The sequence below is a fragment of the Pollachius pollachius genome (genome assembly GCF_949987615.1).
Source record: "Pollachius pollachius genome assembly, chromosome: 3".
Lineage (NCBI taxonomy): Eukaryota > Metazoa > Chordata > Actinopteri > Gadiformes > Gadidae > Pollachius > Pollachius pollachius.
In genome coordinates, this window is record NC_136936.1 from 6,862,240 (window position 1) to 6,875,819 (window position 13,580).

At 48.5% G+C, this 13,580-nt stretch overlaps 1 protein-coding gene across 5 annotated transcripts in view; it reads left to right on the top strand.

The window, feature by feature from the left end:
• frya (furry homolog a) overlaps positions 1 to 13,580 on the top strand; it is a 69,212-nt gene that overhangs the window by 38,054 nt on the left and 17,578 nt on the right. For all 5 annotated transcript variants that reach the window (XM_079731547.1, XM_079731551.1, XM_079731548.1 and 2 more), the window contains exons 30-41: positions 193 to 292; positions 411 to 582; positions 1,401 to 1,678; positions 2,259 to 2,405; positions 3,527 to 3,695; positions 3,961 to 4,051; positions 4,171 to 4,253; positions 4,980 to 5,133; positions 10,245 to 10,348; positions 10,839 to 11,024; positions 12,795 to 12,990; positions 13,459 to 13,580. In XM_079731547.1, coding sequence (XP_079587673.1) covers positions 193 to 292; positions 411 to 582; positions 1,401 to 1,678; positions 2,259 to 2,405; positions 3,527 to 3,695; positions 3,961 to 4,051; positions 4,171 to 4,253; positions 4,980 to 5,133; positions 10,245 to 10,348; positions 10,839 to 11,024; positions 12,795 to 12,990; positions 13,459 to 13,580 — 1,802 coding nt within the window. The remainder of the gene's footprint in view (positions 1 to 192; positions 293 to 410; positions 583 to 1,400; positions 1,679 to 2,258; positions 2,406 to 3,526; positions 3,696 to 3,960; positions 4,052 to 4,170; positions 4,254 to 4,979; positions 5,134 to 10,244; positions 10,349 to 10,838; positions 11,025 to 12,794; positions 12,991 to 13,458) is intronic.

Sequence of the window (13,580 nt, forward strand, 5' to 3'; positions counted from 1 at the left end):
GCGCTCGTTCTCCATTCATCCCTCTTCACACGTCCCTTCCTTGTTTTATCGATCTCTACCAAGGAGTTCACACTCTCGCTGCAACCCTTGGTTGCAACCCCTCTCACACACAGCCCATGGTTCTACACAGGACAGTGGGAGTGTAATGTAAACATCCCTCTCTCTTCCATCTCTCTCTCTCCCGCCATGCAGGAACTACCCATGTGACCTGGTGACCCTGCTGAACCTGGTGCTCTTCAAAGCGTCGGACTCCAGTAGGGAAATCTATGAGATTTCCATGCAGCTAATGCAGGTAAAGAACTCAGGAAAGCAGACCTCAAAACCAGGCCAGGCCACAAACCACTGCTCCGGTTGCTTCCAATATGTTTTTAACTGACTTAAGTCCCCTCTCTATCTATCCGTCCCGCCAGATTCTTGAGGTTAAGCTGTCTGTTTACTCTAAGAGGATTGGGGAGCAGAAGGCCAGCAGTATACTGTACGGCACCCACCGGGCCCTTCCACCTCTCTACAGCGTCTCTCTAGCCCAGCTCTCCTGCCAGCTGGCTAGGATGTACCCCGAACTCACCCTGCCTCTGTTCTCAGGTGACCAGGCGCACGAGTCAATGTGTGTGTGTGTGTGTGTGTGTGTGAGTGTGTGCATGTGTATGTGTGTGCGTGGGTTAGTCCATTCAATTCCCAATAGCTCCCAATTCAAAACATTAAAATACCCCAGGACTATTACTGTTGCTATGACGACCCATTGACACAGTTAGCAACTGACAAGGAAGCATATCTCTTAATAGCTCCACTAAAGCTCTCCAAAGATCAATATTAACGATGGGACAAATGCAGCACTTATTTCTGTTAACAAGCTCTCACTGTACTTTACTGATGTTTACCTGACTTAACCTCTCTCTGTCTCTCTATCTTGCTTTGTCTCTCGCGCTCTCTTTCTGTCTGTCTGTCTGTCTGTCTGTCTGTCTGTCTGTCTGTCTGTCTGTGTGTGTGTCTCTCTCTCTTTCTCTCTTTCTCCCTATCTCTCTCTTTCTCTCTATCTCTCTTCCCCCCTCCCCCCTTTTCTCTCTCTCTCTCCCTCTCTCCCCCCTTTTCTCTCTCTCTCTCTCTGTCTCTCTGTGTGTGTCTCTCTCTCCCTCTCTCCCCCCCTTCTCTCTCTCTTTCTCTCTCTTTCTCCCTATCTCTCTAACCCCCTCCCCCCTCCTCTCTCTCTCTCTCTCCCTCTCCCCCCCTTCTCTCTCTCTCTCTCTCTCTTTCTCTCTCTCTGTCTCTTTGTCTCTCTGTGTGTCTCTCTCTCTCCCTCTCTCCCCCCTTCTCTCTCTCTCTCCCTCTCACCCCCCCTTCTATCTCTCTCTCTCTCTCTCTCTCTCTCCCCCCCCCTCTCCCTCCCCCTTTCCGGTCTCCAGAGGTGAGTCAGAGGTTCCCCACCACCCACTCCAATGGCCGGCAAGTCATGCTCACCTACCTCCTGCCCTGGCTCTCCAACATAGAGCTGGTGGACCAGGGCCTGCTCTCCCCCCTCTCCCCTCTCTCCCCCCTCTCCACGCCCAGCAGCCCAGACTACGAGGCCTCTCCGGGGGACGCTGGTCTGGGGGGCTCCCACCACCAGCTGATGGGCAGCGGATGGGGGTCCCTGCTGGCCACCTCCATGGTCCTCAACAACCTCATGTTCATGACCGCCAAGGTACGCACAGGGGGAAGAGGAATGAGAAGGGTTTGATTAAAAAATGTGTCTGAGCTTGCTTAGATAGTTCTCAGCCTCACTCATGTTAGACACTTTGGATAGCACTGAGCACTTTTGAGTGCTTTCATTTATATTTTTGTTGGTGAACCAGGTTACATAACTAGAGGGATTTTGAGTGTATGCGTGTTTCTGCATAGTGCTTGTGTTTAGTGTGTGTGTGTGTGTGTGTCTGTGTGTTTGTGTCTGAATAGCGTGTGTGTTTGTGTGTGTGCGTCTATGTGTGCGTCTTCGTTGTGTGTGTGTGTATGTGTCTCTGTGTGTTTCTGCATAGTTTGTGTGTATGTCTGCTAATTGTGTGTGTGTCTATGTAGTGTGTGTGCGTGTGTGTGTGTGTGTGTGTGTGTGTGTGTGTGTTTCTGCATAGGGTGTGTGTGTGTGTGTGCCTCTGTAGTGTGTGTGTGTACCAGGGTGTGTCCAGGATAGACAGCCTCAATATAGTCATTATGGGTGATGGATATGGGTCCAGGCAGGGACCTGACTAGGTGAAGTTAACCCTCCTCTGCTGCTCCTCCCTGGGCAGTACGGAGACGATGTCCCCGGGCCGGAGATGGAGAACGCCTGGAACTCCCTGGTCAACAACCAGCGCTGGGGCCAGAACCTGCGCACCACGCTGCAGTTCCTCATCAGTCTGTGTGGAGTCAGCAGCGACACGGACCTGCTGCCATACGTGAGCCTACACCGGCCTCAGCCTGAGCCTCGTGTCTGAATGGTTTGACCCGCTGGTCTCAGTCTCAGCTTGAGCATAGTGTTTGAATGGTTCGACCCGCTGGCTTCCGTCTTAGCTTGAGCATTGCTTCTGAGCGGTTTGACCCACTGGTCTTGGTCGTGGCTTGAGCGTCACGTCTGAATGGTTTGACCTGCGAGGTCCGCAGTCTTAAGAATGGTTCGACCCGTCACAGTCTTGCCTGTAGGCATCCTTGAGCGAGATACCCCGCCCGTCTTCCTGCTCCTTAAAGATCTCCTATTATACTACTTTACTGGTCTTCATTCTTATTAATGACTCCTATAGAGCAACCTGACACGAATCACAGCACAAAAAACTATGTCGATTTTCGGGAAACTCTCACTCTCATCTGGGCGCTTTCAGCATTCTCTGTCAACACTCGGCTTCGTCCTTCTCCGCCCCCTCGCCCCCCTCCTGCCAACCCCACTCCGTTGTGATTGGTTACCTTCCGGAAGAGCATGTGTCAGCATTACAATACATGGAAAATCTGGATTGTTCTACGTAGATAAATCCCGGAAATTTGAACTTGAAGTGAATGGCGATCGGCGTCCCTAGTGTTTAGCGCTCTGCACAGCCACCCCAGGCGGTCAGCAGCGAAGACGTCTAAATGCATGTACGTCATTATTTGACACTTTAGTATGGTTAAATATGACTATAAATCGTTAGAACAACGTTTATAGGTCATAAAAGTCGAAAAAGCATAAAATGTGCTCTTTAGATTTAGATTTAGATCTACATTTTAAACGTATCCAACCATCTTATCATCAGCCAATCACAAATTGGATTACATAAAGCAAATATGTATTTTTTATTTATTGACTGCCTTTGGGATGTAAAAAGAATTTCAACAATTATGACAGAAGATGCTCCTAAAATAAATTATTGAGCTAGCTTTGATGTCATGTCTAAAACGACTAAATGCATAAATTCAAATGTAAACACATCTAGTGTTGTAAGCTAACTGTCTCTTCGGGTCGTACCATGGACTATAACTTTGTGTGTGTGTGTGTGTGTGTGTGTGTGTGTGTGTGTGTGTGTGTGTGTGTGTGTGTGTGTGTGTGCAGATCAAGAAGGTGGTGGTTTACCTGTGTCGGGACAACACCATCCAGACGATGGACGAGCTGCTGTTCGAGCTGCAGCAGACGGACCCCGTCAACCCGGTGGTCCAGCACTGTGACAGCCCCCCCTTCTACCGCTTCACCGCCACGGGCAAGCCCCCCCCTGGGGCTTCAGGTACGCCTGGTGACTCCCTGTTGACGCCCTGGTGGTAGGATTAAGAACCTTTGTTGAGCCTAGTTGATCCTGTTAGGGTTTATGATTGGTTGATGTCGGTTGCATCCCCCTGATTGGTTCACATATCCTCATGGGTAGCCAATCACACAAATAAACAGAGGTGCTCATACCTCAGAATGTGCGTTAACAGGACTATACAGAAAGTCTGGTGTTCTGTACGAATAAAGCTGTCAAAAATATATTCAAAACATAAAACGTGTTTTAGGCACCACATCCAGCAACAACACGGTGGTGGCGGGCCAGGATGGCTTCGCCGACACGGACGAGACCAAGGCGTCCAAGGAGAGCGAGGAGAGGTAGGCCCTGCGAACGCCCGGCTAGCCCTGACCGAACGCCCGGCCTGAGCCCTGTTGCCTCAGAGCCCCGGTGGGGCACTCCAGCTCTTCACGGTGCTCTCCTTGTGTGACCCCCACAGGCTCAGCCACATCAGGCGCGCCCACAACCGCCTGGAGTCGCGCTACAGCAACAGCTCCGGGGGCTCCTACGACGAGGAGAAGAGTGAGTGGCCCCCGGGCCGGGGGGCTCCCTCGGTGGGGTTGGGGGCGGCGAGGGTGGGGGTGTGAACCGTCCAGCAGTTAGCGGGGTAACACGCTGGGTGTTGGAGCGCAGGGGGGTGGTGTGTCTATTGACTATGCATGAGGAGGACCACAACAGAACGGCCCCCTGAGGTCCGAGGGGCCCGCGCTCCCCTGGGGGGGGGGGGGCAGGCGGCTGAGAGGAGAAGAACTGGCACCGGACTAAAGGGAAACTGGGGAGGGGGGGGGCTTCTTAGCCACTGCCAGTGACCTGAAATCGACCGATTGTTTCAACTCTTGCCGGGTCCAAGTTGCCTCAGCGTCTGAATAACAATGAAACTGGTGGGAGGAAGTTGAAAATAAATAACAAGCGGCGTGTTTTCGTTCCCTTAGATCGATGTTGCTGATGTTGACATGTTCAGTTGGTTAGAATGTGCATCGTCACGCCTGGACGTCACTTAACCCTGCATACTACACCTTTAAGTCTCAATAACAGCCAAATATGACAGAATACTGAGAACCGCTTGTTCAAGATAAATAAACCGCCAATAAGCAAACAGGTTTCGGGCTGATCTGCATGAGCGCACACGGGCCGACGCTGAAGGGTTGGAAAAAAGTCCCATGCCATCCAAACTCCCGTCCCCTTGGGGCCCCAGGGTTGCATTAACCGTAGTGATACTTCATGTGTTTCGTGTGCGTGTCTCCTCAGGCGACCCCCTGCCCCCCTACGCCGCATGGCTGGTGTCAGTGGTGGAGACCAACCAGCCCCACCCTCTGCCCATGCCTTCCAACGGAGGCTGCTGGGTCCCACTGGTGGACTTCCTGCCAGAGACCACCATCCCCCCACGCGGACCCCTGCACAGGTAGGACAAAGTATCCATTCCTATCAAACTATAATAGTGTCAGTACACCCTCGACTAACTATTAAGTAGAAACTTCCATCCTAAGCGCATGACAATGGATTGAGATAGATGTCATTAAGGAGCAGCCAGAGGTTTAGATTATTCCTTCTTAAGGATAGCCTACTGATAAGCCGCACTGGGGATCAAACCCAGAACCTTTGAGCGGGGAGTTAATATTCACGGGAGGCCTTGTTAAGTTGCATGTTATCTACTGCGCGTGCGCAGTTTGGTGGGCTGGCTGTTCTATCGGTGAATAATGGCGGCAGCCATGGTTGTGCATGTAATATGCTAACTTTTAGTAAACGTTTCAACTTGATCAACTGTCGTTGTGGTTATTGGATTATCTCGGTTAACATTGGTAGCAGAGGATGGCTGCTGCTGGGAATTACAAAGTTCCGCCACCGTTTGACGAGAAGACGTCATACGAAAGCTGGAAAAATGAGATCGCAATATGGAGACTCGTCACAGAACTGGATGAAAAGAAGCAAGCCTTGGCGGTTACCTTGTCGCTAAAGGGGAGAGCCAAGGCTAGTGCTCTGGAAATTGCTGCTGACGACTTAAATTCCGACACGGGAATGACTACACTTATGACTAAATTGGACTCATTGTTTTTGAAAGAAGAAAAGGACCGGCAGTACGAGGCTTACACCGAGTTCGATCGGATCGCTAGAGGAAGCGCTACTTCAATGGTGGATTACATCATCGAATTTGAACATCGCTACAACAAGCTCTGTAAATTTAAAATGGAGCTTCCGGATGCCGTGTTAGCCTTCAAGCTACTAGATACCGCGGGACTTAATGTGAAAGATAAGCAGCTGGCGCTAACAGCTTGCCCGAGCGTCTCTTTTGTTGACGTAAAATCAGCCTTGAAAAGAATTTTTGGCGATAACGTTACACCACAAGATGGCAGCAGTGCGCTGCGAATGAGCGAAGATGCTGCCTACTACACGCGATACACAGGCAGACGAGAGGGTAGGTCAAACTTGCAACCGTTACAAACGGTGTTTCAGGGCACAAACCCACTCGACAAACATGGGAGGAGAACAAGATGTGCAGTATGCCAGAGTACTTACCACTGGGCAAAGGATTGTCCAAACAAAAAGGAATATGTAAAACTGACAAAGGATGAGGGGATAAAAAATGATGTTGAAGAATGCAACATTACTTTGTTTTCCAACGTTTTGTCTGACACAGAAATCTTCATGGTGGAGGCTTTGGGATCAGCTGTGATTGACACAGCCTGTACTAGAACTGTGTGTGGGGAAAAATGGCTTGATGATTACATCAGTGAACTGCCACAGAGTGAGTTGCAAAAAGTTAGTGACAAACAGAGTGCAAGACCTTTCAGGTTTGGTGATGGGAAAGTGGTCCACTCCACGAGGAAAGTGATTATTCCAGTCAAGATAGGACAGACAAAATGCAAAATCGAAACAGAAGTTGTCCCTGCAGATATACCCATGCTTTTAAGCAAGACTTCGTTGAAAAGAGCAAGTGCAGTTTTGGACATTGCGCATGACAAAGCGACAATGTTTGAACAACCTGTTGAGCTTGAACAGACATCTTCAGGACATTATTGTGTGAACTTGAGAGATGATAGTGACGCAGAAGAAAGTGAGACCCAAAACGATGAGGATGAAGTTCTCGCTGTGACAGAAAACATGACAACAAAGGGGAAAAAGACAGTCCTGTTGAAACTGCATCGACAATTTGGACATGCTTCAGTTGAAAGACTACAAAAACTACTGGCCTGTGCAGGTAATAATGATGAGGAAAGCAACACCATACTCAAAGACATTGTAAAAAACTGTGAAACATGCATCAGGTACAGCAAACCAAAACGCAAACCAGTGGTGGGTTTGCCCATGGCCTCAACATACAATGAAACTATTGCTGTGGACTTGCATGAGCTTGAACCGGGAGTGTGGTATCTCCATGCTATTGATCACTTCACACGCTTCAGTGCGGGGAGTATTATCACCACGAAAAAACCCAGGGAGATAGTGAAGCACTTTATTCACTGCTGGATAAGTATCCATGGTCCTCCGCGCAGGTTACTCAGTGATAATGGAGGTGAATTCAACAACGAAGAAATTAGGGACATGGCTGAAAAATTTAACATTGAAGTGAAAACCACTGCAGCATACAGCCCATGGAGCAACGGCCTGCTGGAAAGGCATAATCAAACACTGACTGACATTTTGCTGAAGGTGAAGAAAGACAACCAATGTGATTGGAAGACGGCCCTGGATTGGGCCTTGATGGCAAAAAACTCGATGCACAATGTACATGGTTACAGCCCCTACCAACTAGTGTTTGGGCAGAACCCAAATCTGCCTTCAACCCTTACCGATAAGCCACCAGCTCTGGAAACAAGTTTGAATACTTGGGTAGCCCAACACATCACAACATTACATGCATCAAGAAGAGCGTTTACGGAAGCCGAATGCTCTGAGAGGATCCGAAGAGCCCTTCGCAAACAACTCCGGCCCAATGATGACAGATATGAAACGGGGGACAAAGTATACTATAAGAGAGTAGACTGTAACGAGTGGAAAGGTCCAGGCGTAGTCATCGGCCAAGATGGTGTGGTGATTTTTGTCAGACATGGGGGAACCTACATTCGAGTGCACCAGTCTAGGCTGAGAAAAGTGGATCACCCAGAGCTGGAAGAAAATACAAAGGGAGATCGAATAATTGTCAATGAAAAACTTACAATGACACCAGCAGTTGGACTCAATGATCATAACTATGACAGTGACGATGAATTACAGGAAGTGGAACCGACAAATGATGAACACCTTGATGCTGAGGATAACACTGAACCCTCTCATGCATCAGTACAGCCTGGAGGAGGTGATCTCGATCAACCTGTCACGTCGCAGATAAACTCAACCGCGACTTGTGAAGGCCTGAGGCTGAAAGCTGGACAGTTGGTTCAATACACAGACAATGAAAGTGGCCAAACCCACACTGGAAAAATTCTCAGCCGGGCAGGAAAGGCCACTGGAAAACACAAAAACTGTTATAATGTGCAGTACAGTGAGCCCGAGGAAACTGATGGCACAACAAGGTCAGTTGACTTAGGACAAATTAAAGATCTTCAAGTTATTCTGCCTGAGCATGCCAAGGTATGTACTGACTACAATCAGGATGACATACTGATAGTGGATGATGATGCCTTCATACCTGCCAAACACATTGAACTCAGCAACTGGAAAAAGAATGATGTATTTGAAGAGGTAAAAGATGAGGGTCAGAAATGCATCTCAACAAGGTGGGTGTGCACACTCAAGGAAACACCTGATGGCATTGTACCTAAAGCCAGACTAGTTGCGAGAGGCTTTGAAGAAAGAAACACACAAGACCTTCCCAAAGACTCGCCTACATGTGCTTCAGAATCTCTAAAGATGATCGTGGCTGTCATATGTCAAAATAAATGGCAGCTGAACTCCATGGACATTAAAGCAGCCTTTTTACAAGGTAAAGAGTTAACCCGAAATGTCTACATTCGCCCACCCCAAGAAGCACAGTGCAAAGGAACTGTATGGAAGTTGAAAAAGTGTGTTTATGGCCTTATAGATGCTTCTTTGTACTGGTACAATAGAGTGAAAGACACTATGCAGCAGTTGGGAGCTACTGTGTCAAAGTTGATCCAGCAGTATTCTACTGGCTGGATGATTCCTGTGCTGTAATGGGGATCCTTGCAGCTCATGTGGATGACTTTATCTGGGGTGGTTCACATGCGTTCTCCACAGCTGTCATCCCCCAATTGAAAGATGCTTTTCAAGTTGGACGTGAAGAACACCACAGCTTCAGCTACATTGGAATGCAGGTTCATTCCCTGAAGGATGAGATACAGGTACAACAAAGTACATACATAAAAAGTCTTCAACCTATTCATGTGGACCCCACCAGAGCAACACAGCGTGAGGCTCCTTTAACAGAAATCGAGCTTGACATGCTTAAATCAAAGATTGGCCAGATATTGTGGGTAGCAAGACAGAGCAGACCGGATGTAATGTGTGACATATCCATTTTGGCATCTAACACAAAGCATGCTACTGTCCAAACCCTGCACTGTGCAAACAAACTCATCAGAAAACTAAAATCAGAAGACGTGATCTTGAGGTTTCAGTACTTGGGACAAAACTGTTCCCTCAAACTAGTCGTGTTCAGTGATTCCTCAATGGGGAACCTTGCAGATGGAGGAACACAGGGTGGACATTTTATCATGCTTATGGGAGAAGATGGGAAGTTTTCACCAATATGCTGGCAGTCAAAACGCATCAGGAGAGTTGTACGGAGTACGTTAGCAGGAGAGACATTGGCGCTTGCAGATGGGATCGACAGTGGAGTTTTTCTAGCTACTATCTACTCGGAGCTTACCACTGGGGGTTGCACACACAGCAATTTGCCCATTGTGTGTGTAACGGATAACCATTCTCTTCTTGATGCTGTCAAGTCTACAAAGTGTGTCACAGAAAAGAGACTCCGCCTCGAAATCAGCAGTATTAAGGAGCTCATGCACTCTGGAGCTGTTCAGCAGATCATGTGGTTACCTACCAAGGAACAGCTTGCTAACTGCTTGACGAAGACAGGGACTTCTGCACTAAGTCTGCTGAGGGCCCTCAGCGAAGGTGTACTGCATCTTAAGGACTAAATGATCTTGACAATAGACTACAGTTAGTTTGGTCATTAAAACTGTCATTTAATCATACCTGTTTAGCTGTTGTAGGTTTAAAATATAACCTATGTTGATGTTCTATTTCTTGGACAGTGTTCTTAGTTTTAAAAAAAAAAAAAAAAAAAAAATGTCCTTCGTTATGAAAAATGTTCTTGGTTTTGAAAAAATGTTTTTCTTTAAAGAAAAAGGGGAGATTGTTAAGTTGCATGTTATCTACTGCGCGTGCGCAGTTTGGTGGGCTGGCTGTTCTATCGGTGAATAATGGCGGCAGCCATGGTTGTGCATGTAATATGCTAACTTTTAGTAAACGTTTCAACTTGATCAACTGTCGTTGTGGTTATTGGATTATCTCGGTTAACAGCCTAATCCTCGGTCTTCTCTGTGACAGGTGTAACATCGCGGTGCTCTTCATGACAGAGATGGTGGTGGACCACAGCGTCAGAGCAGACTGGGCCATCCACCTGCCCCTGCTCCTGCACGCCTTGTTCCTGGGTACGACCTCCCCAGGCTGACCCTAATAGTGACCCAACCACGACCCTAACCCTAACCCTCAGACTGTACTTAACCGTGACAACAACGCTAACCATAAGAGTTTACCTACCCCGACCTTAACCCTAAGCTTAACCCTAAGACTGTTCTTAACCCCGACCCTGACCCTTACCTTAACACTAAGGTTTTACTTAACCTAGACCTTGACCCATACCCACCCCTAAGATTGTACTTAACCCCAACCCTGACCCTGACCCCAACCCTAACGCTAAGACTTTACTTGACCCCGACCCTGACAACAACCCTGAACCTGACACCTAAACTAAACCCTTACCCTGAACCTAAGACATTGTATTAACCCTAAGACCTAACCCCTAACCCCCCACCTACACCACACCCTGACATTTACATTGGATTTCTCCAAAAAATCTGTCTGGGAAGTTGAAGTGACCTCAGCATGAACTGACGGAGGCAGCTCCCCTCTCTCCCCCAGGCATGGACCACTGCCGCCCAGAGGTGTTTGACCACAGCAAGCGTCTCCTGCTCCACCTGCTCATCACCCTGTCATGCAACAACAACTTCCAGGGCATCGCCCCTGTGCTGCTGCAGAGCCGGGAGGTCAACGCCAGCAGAACCCTGACAAGCCGACCCAGCTTTCAGCCAGACGGCTCCGCCACAGGTACCAGGCCGTATCATATCTACACTCAGAACCTCTTACATTGCCTTCTGGATCCACTGTTATCTTAATACTAAACCGTCTCATCTCTTTATCAATCTTGTATTGGATTTCCTCCTTTGGGTATAAATTCAGCCAGGCAGTTTGGATGATTTGCACTTATAATGGAAATAATGATAGATGATTACTGTTAAAATAAATACACCAATACAAACTTCTTGGATGAAACAAAGATGTTCTCTGGATCCTATAACAACATCCCCTCGCCGTCCATGAGAGAACCTCCAGGAACATGATTTATGAGGGACATTCAGATTGTGGCACCAGGAACAACAACAGACATTACCAGTCATTAACCCTCCTAAGGAGAGAGCGTCTGTGACCGTGAGATGACTAAGTGAGCTTCCCTGGAGGAGGTGGGAAGCTGTGTTTGCGTGGCAGCTGTACATTTAACCCAAAGCTCCTCTCCTCTGCTAATCTCTGCCAAAGCACCGGCAGGAATTTATCTTACATTCCATGTTGGGGAGGACAGATAAGTTCCTTATCAGGGGGCGGAAATATTTAGAAACGGTGCCAACAACAATATTGTTTGCAGAGGACATCAGGGGTCTTGATTAAAGCATTCCAACCTGACTATTTATACCCGCACCCAGACAGGCATTCTGTAGGGGTGGTGCTGCACACATCTGGAGTTCCGTCCCTTTATATTTATTTTGAATGTCTGCATGAATTAGTGCGTCGGAAATTCTTTGTTAGGAGGGAGTATTTATTTGCTACACAAAGTCGACTTTCTTCTGAAGAATCACGACGCTATGCTCAGACTTGCTCATAAGGTATTAGGTTCATGATTCAATGCTAGGAATTTAGTTCAAAAGGTACAGCTTAAAACACGGGAGATGGAGGTAATAAATGCAAAAGGCCAGTCAAACAAAAACACACACAGTGTTGCGTCTACAATGTACAAAAGATCCTCAAGTGCGTGTTAAGGGAGGTTTTGAAGCGGCTTGTCATTGCCTTATCGTGGGTTAAGTGTGAGTGTATCTGAGGGTCTAGGAGTCTAAAGCAAGGCCTCCCCTTTGAGAAGGTGTGTGCCCCTGCCTAAGGAGAGGTTAGGAGACAGCAGGCTCACATGGGGCCCTACTCCCTTGGCCTCACTTGGTATATTGTATACATGGTGTCAACATGGAGGAGGGTTAGCTGCCGTCGATAATCTTAGACTGTGCTGTGTTGTAGCTCCGACCCTGTCTGCTTCCTCCACCCCTGTCTGTGGGTGGTGCTGCCTGGGCATAGCCGGCGTTTGGGAGTGTCCTTTAAAGACTCAGAACACAAACAAACGTGATATTATCTCGGTGGTGTTTAGCTGCGCCATCCCATTACCGCTGCACGGATATTCAACCTGATGGCCTCTGAAACAGACCGGGGGAAGTAGAACCTGTAGACAGGTCTAATTGGATCCAAATTCCTGGGATGCCAAAACACAGCCCCTCCTACTACTCCCTGGGCCTCCTCCACACACATACACACACACACACACACACACACACATACACACACACAAACACACACACAAGCCGCTCCATACCTGAACACCTGCGACTTTCAAAGTAACAGCGCGTCGATGCAACCTAGTGCTGTAAATCCTACTCAGTCTATCAGAATTCCACTTTTATTTTGAAATGTTTCAATTTTATTTTGAAATTTTGAAATTTGTCCAGCGTTATTCTCCCTTCTGCCTCCCGTCGCCAATGATCGCCCGTCTCCCCTCCTAACCAGGTGGAGGCTTTGACTTCCTGCGGGAGGGCCAGGGGTCTCCGGTCCCGGACTCAGGTCTGAACTCCTCCTCCACCTCCTCCAGCCTCAGCCTCGGGGGGAGCACCAGCAACCTGCCCGACATGTCCCAGGAGGAGCTGGACTCCTCTGGCCAGCTGGACCACAAGACCAACAAGCTGATCGAGTTCCTCACCACCAGGTACCAGCCTTCCCCCTGCTGGTGGCCATCTTGGCTCCATCGTTGCTCCCCCTTGGCTCCACCTTGGCTCTCGATGCTAGCCGGGTCACCCATCACATCCTAAGGTTTCCTGTATTGATGAGTGGGTCCCTGGATTCGGTACGCCCCCTACTGGTTTGACAGTGAGACAGGGACTATCACAGGATAAAGCCCAACTTCACATTCAATCAATTTCAAGGCAAATTTGTGTTTTATGCAAAAGCCAACTTGCTCCTAACATTCTAACACAGCTGACTCTTTGCATGAAGGGCATCGAACCCGCAACTGATTTGAATGCACATTGGCCACGTTACAGAGGAAGGCAGGCAGGCGCAACGTAGCATCTTCTTTGTCTTTGGTTGGCTTTAACTGGATAACATCATGACCAGTGGTACCAGTACCGACCTGGAAGACGAGGTTCTCTAACGGGTTCTCCCTTGGGGTCTCCAGAGCCTACGGACCCCTGTGGTGCCACGAGGACATCTCACCCAAGAACCAGAACTCCAAGAGCACCGAACAGCTCACCAACTTCCTGCGCCACGTCATCTCCGTTTTCAAGGACTCCAAGTCAG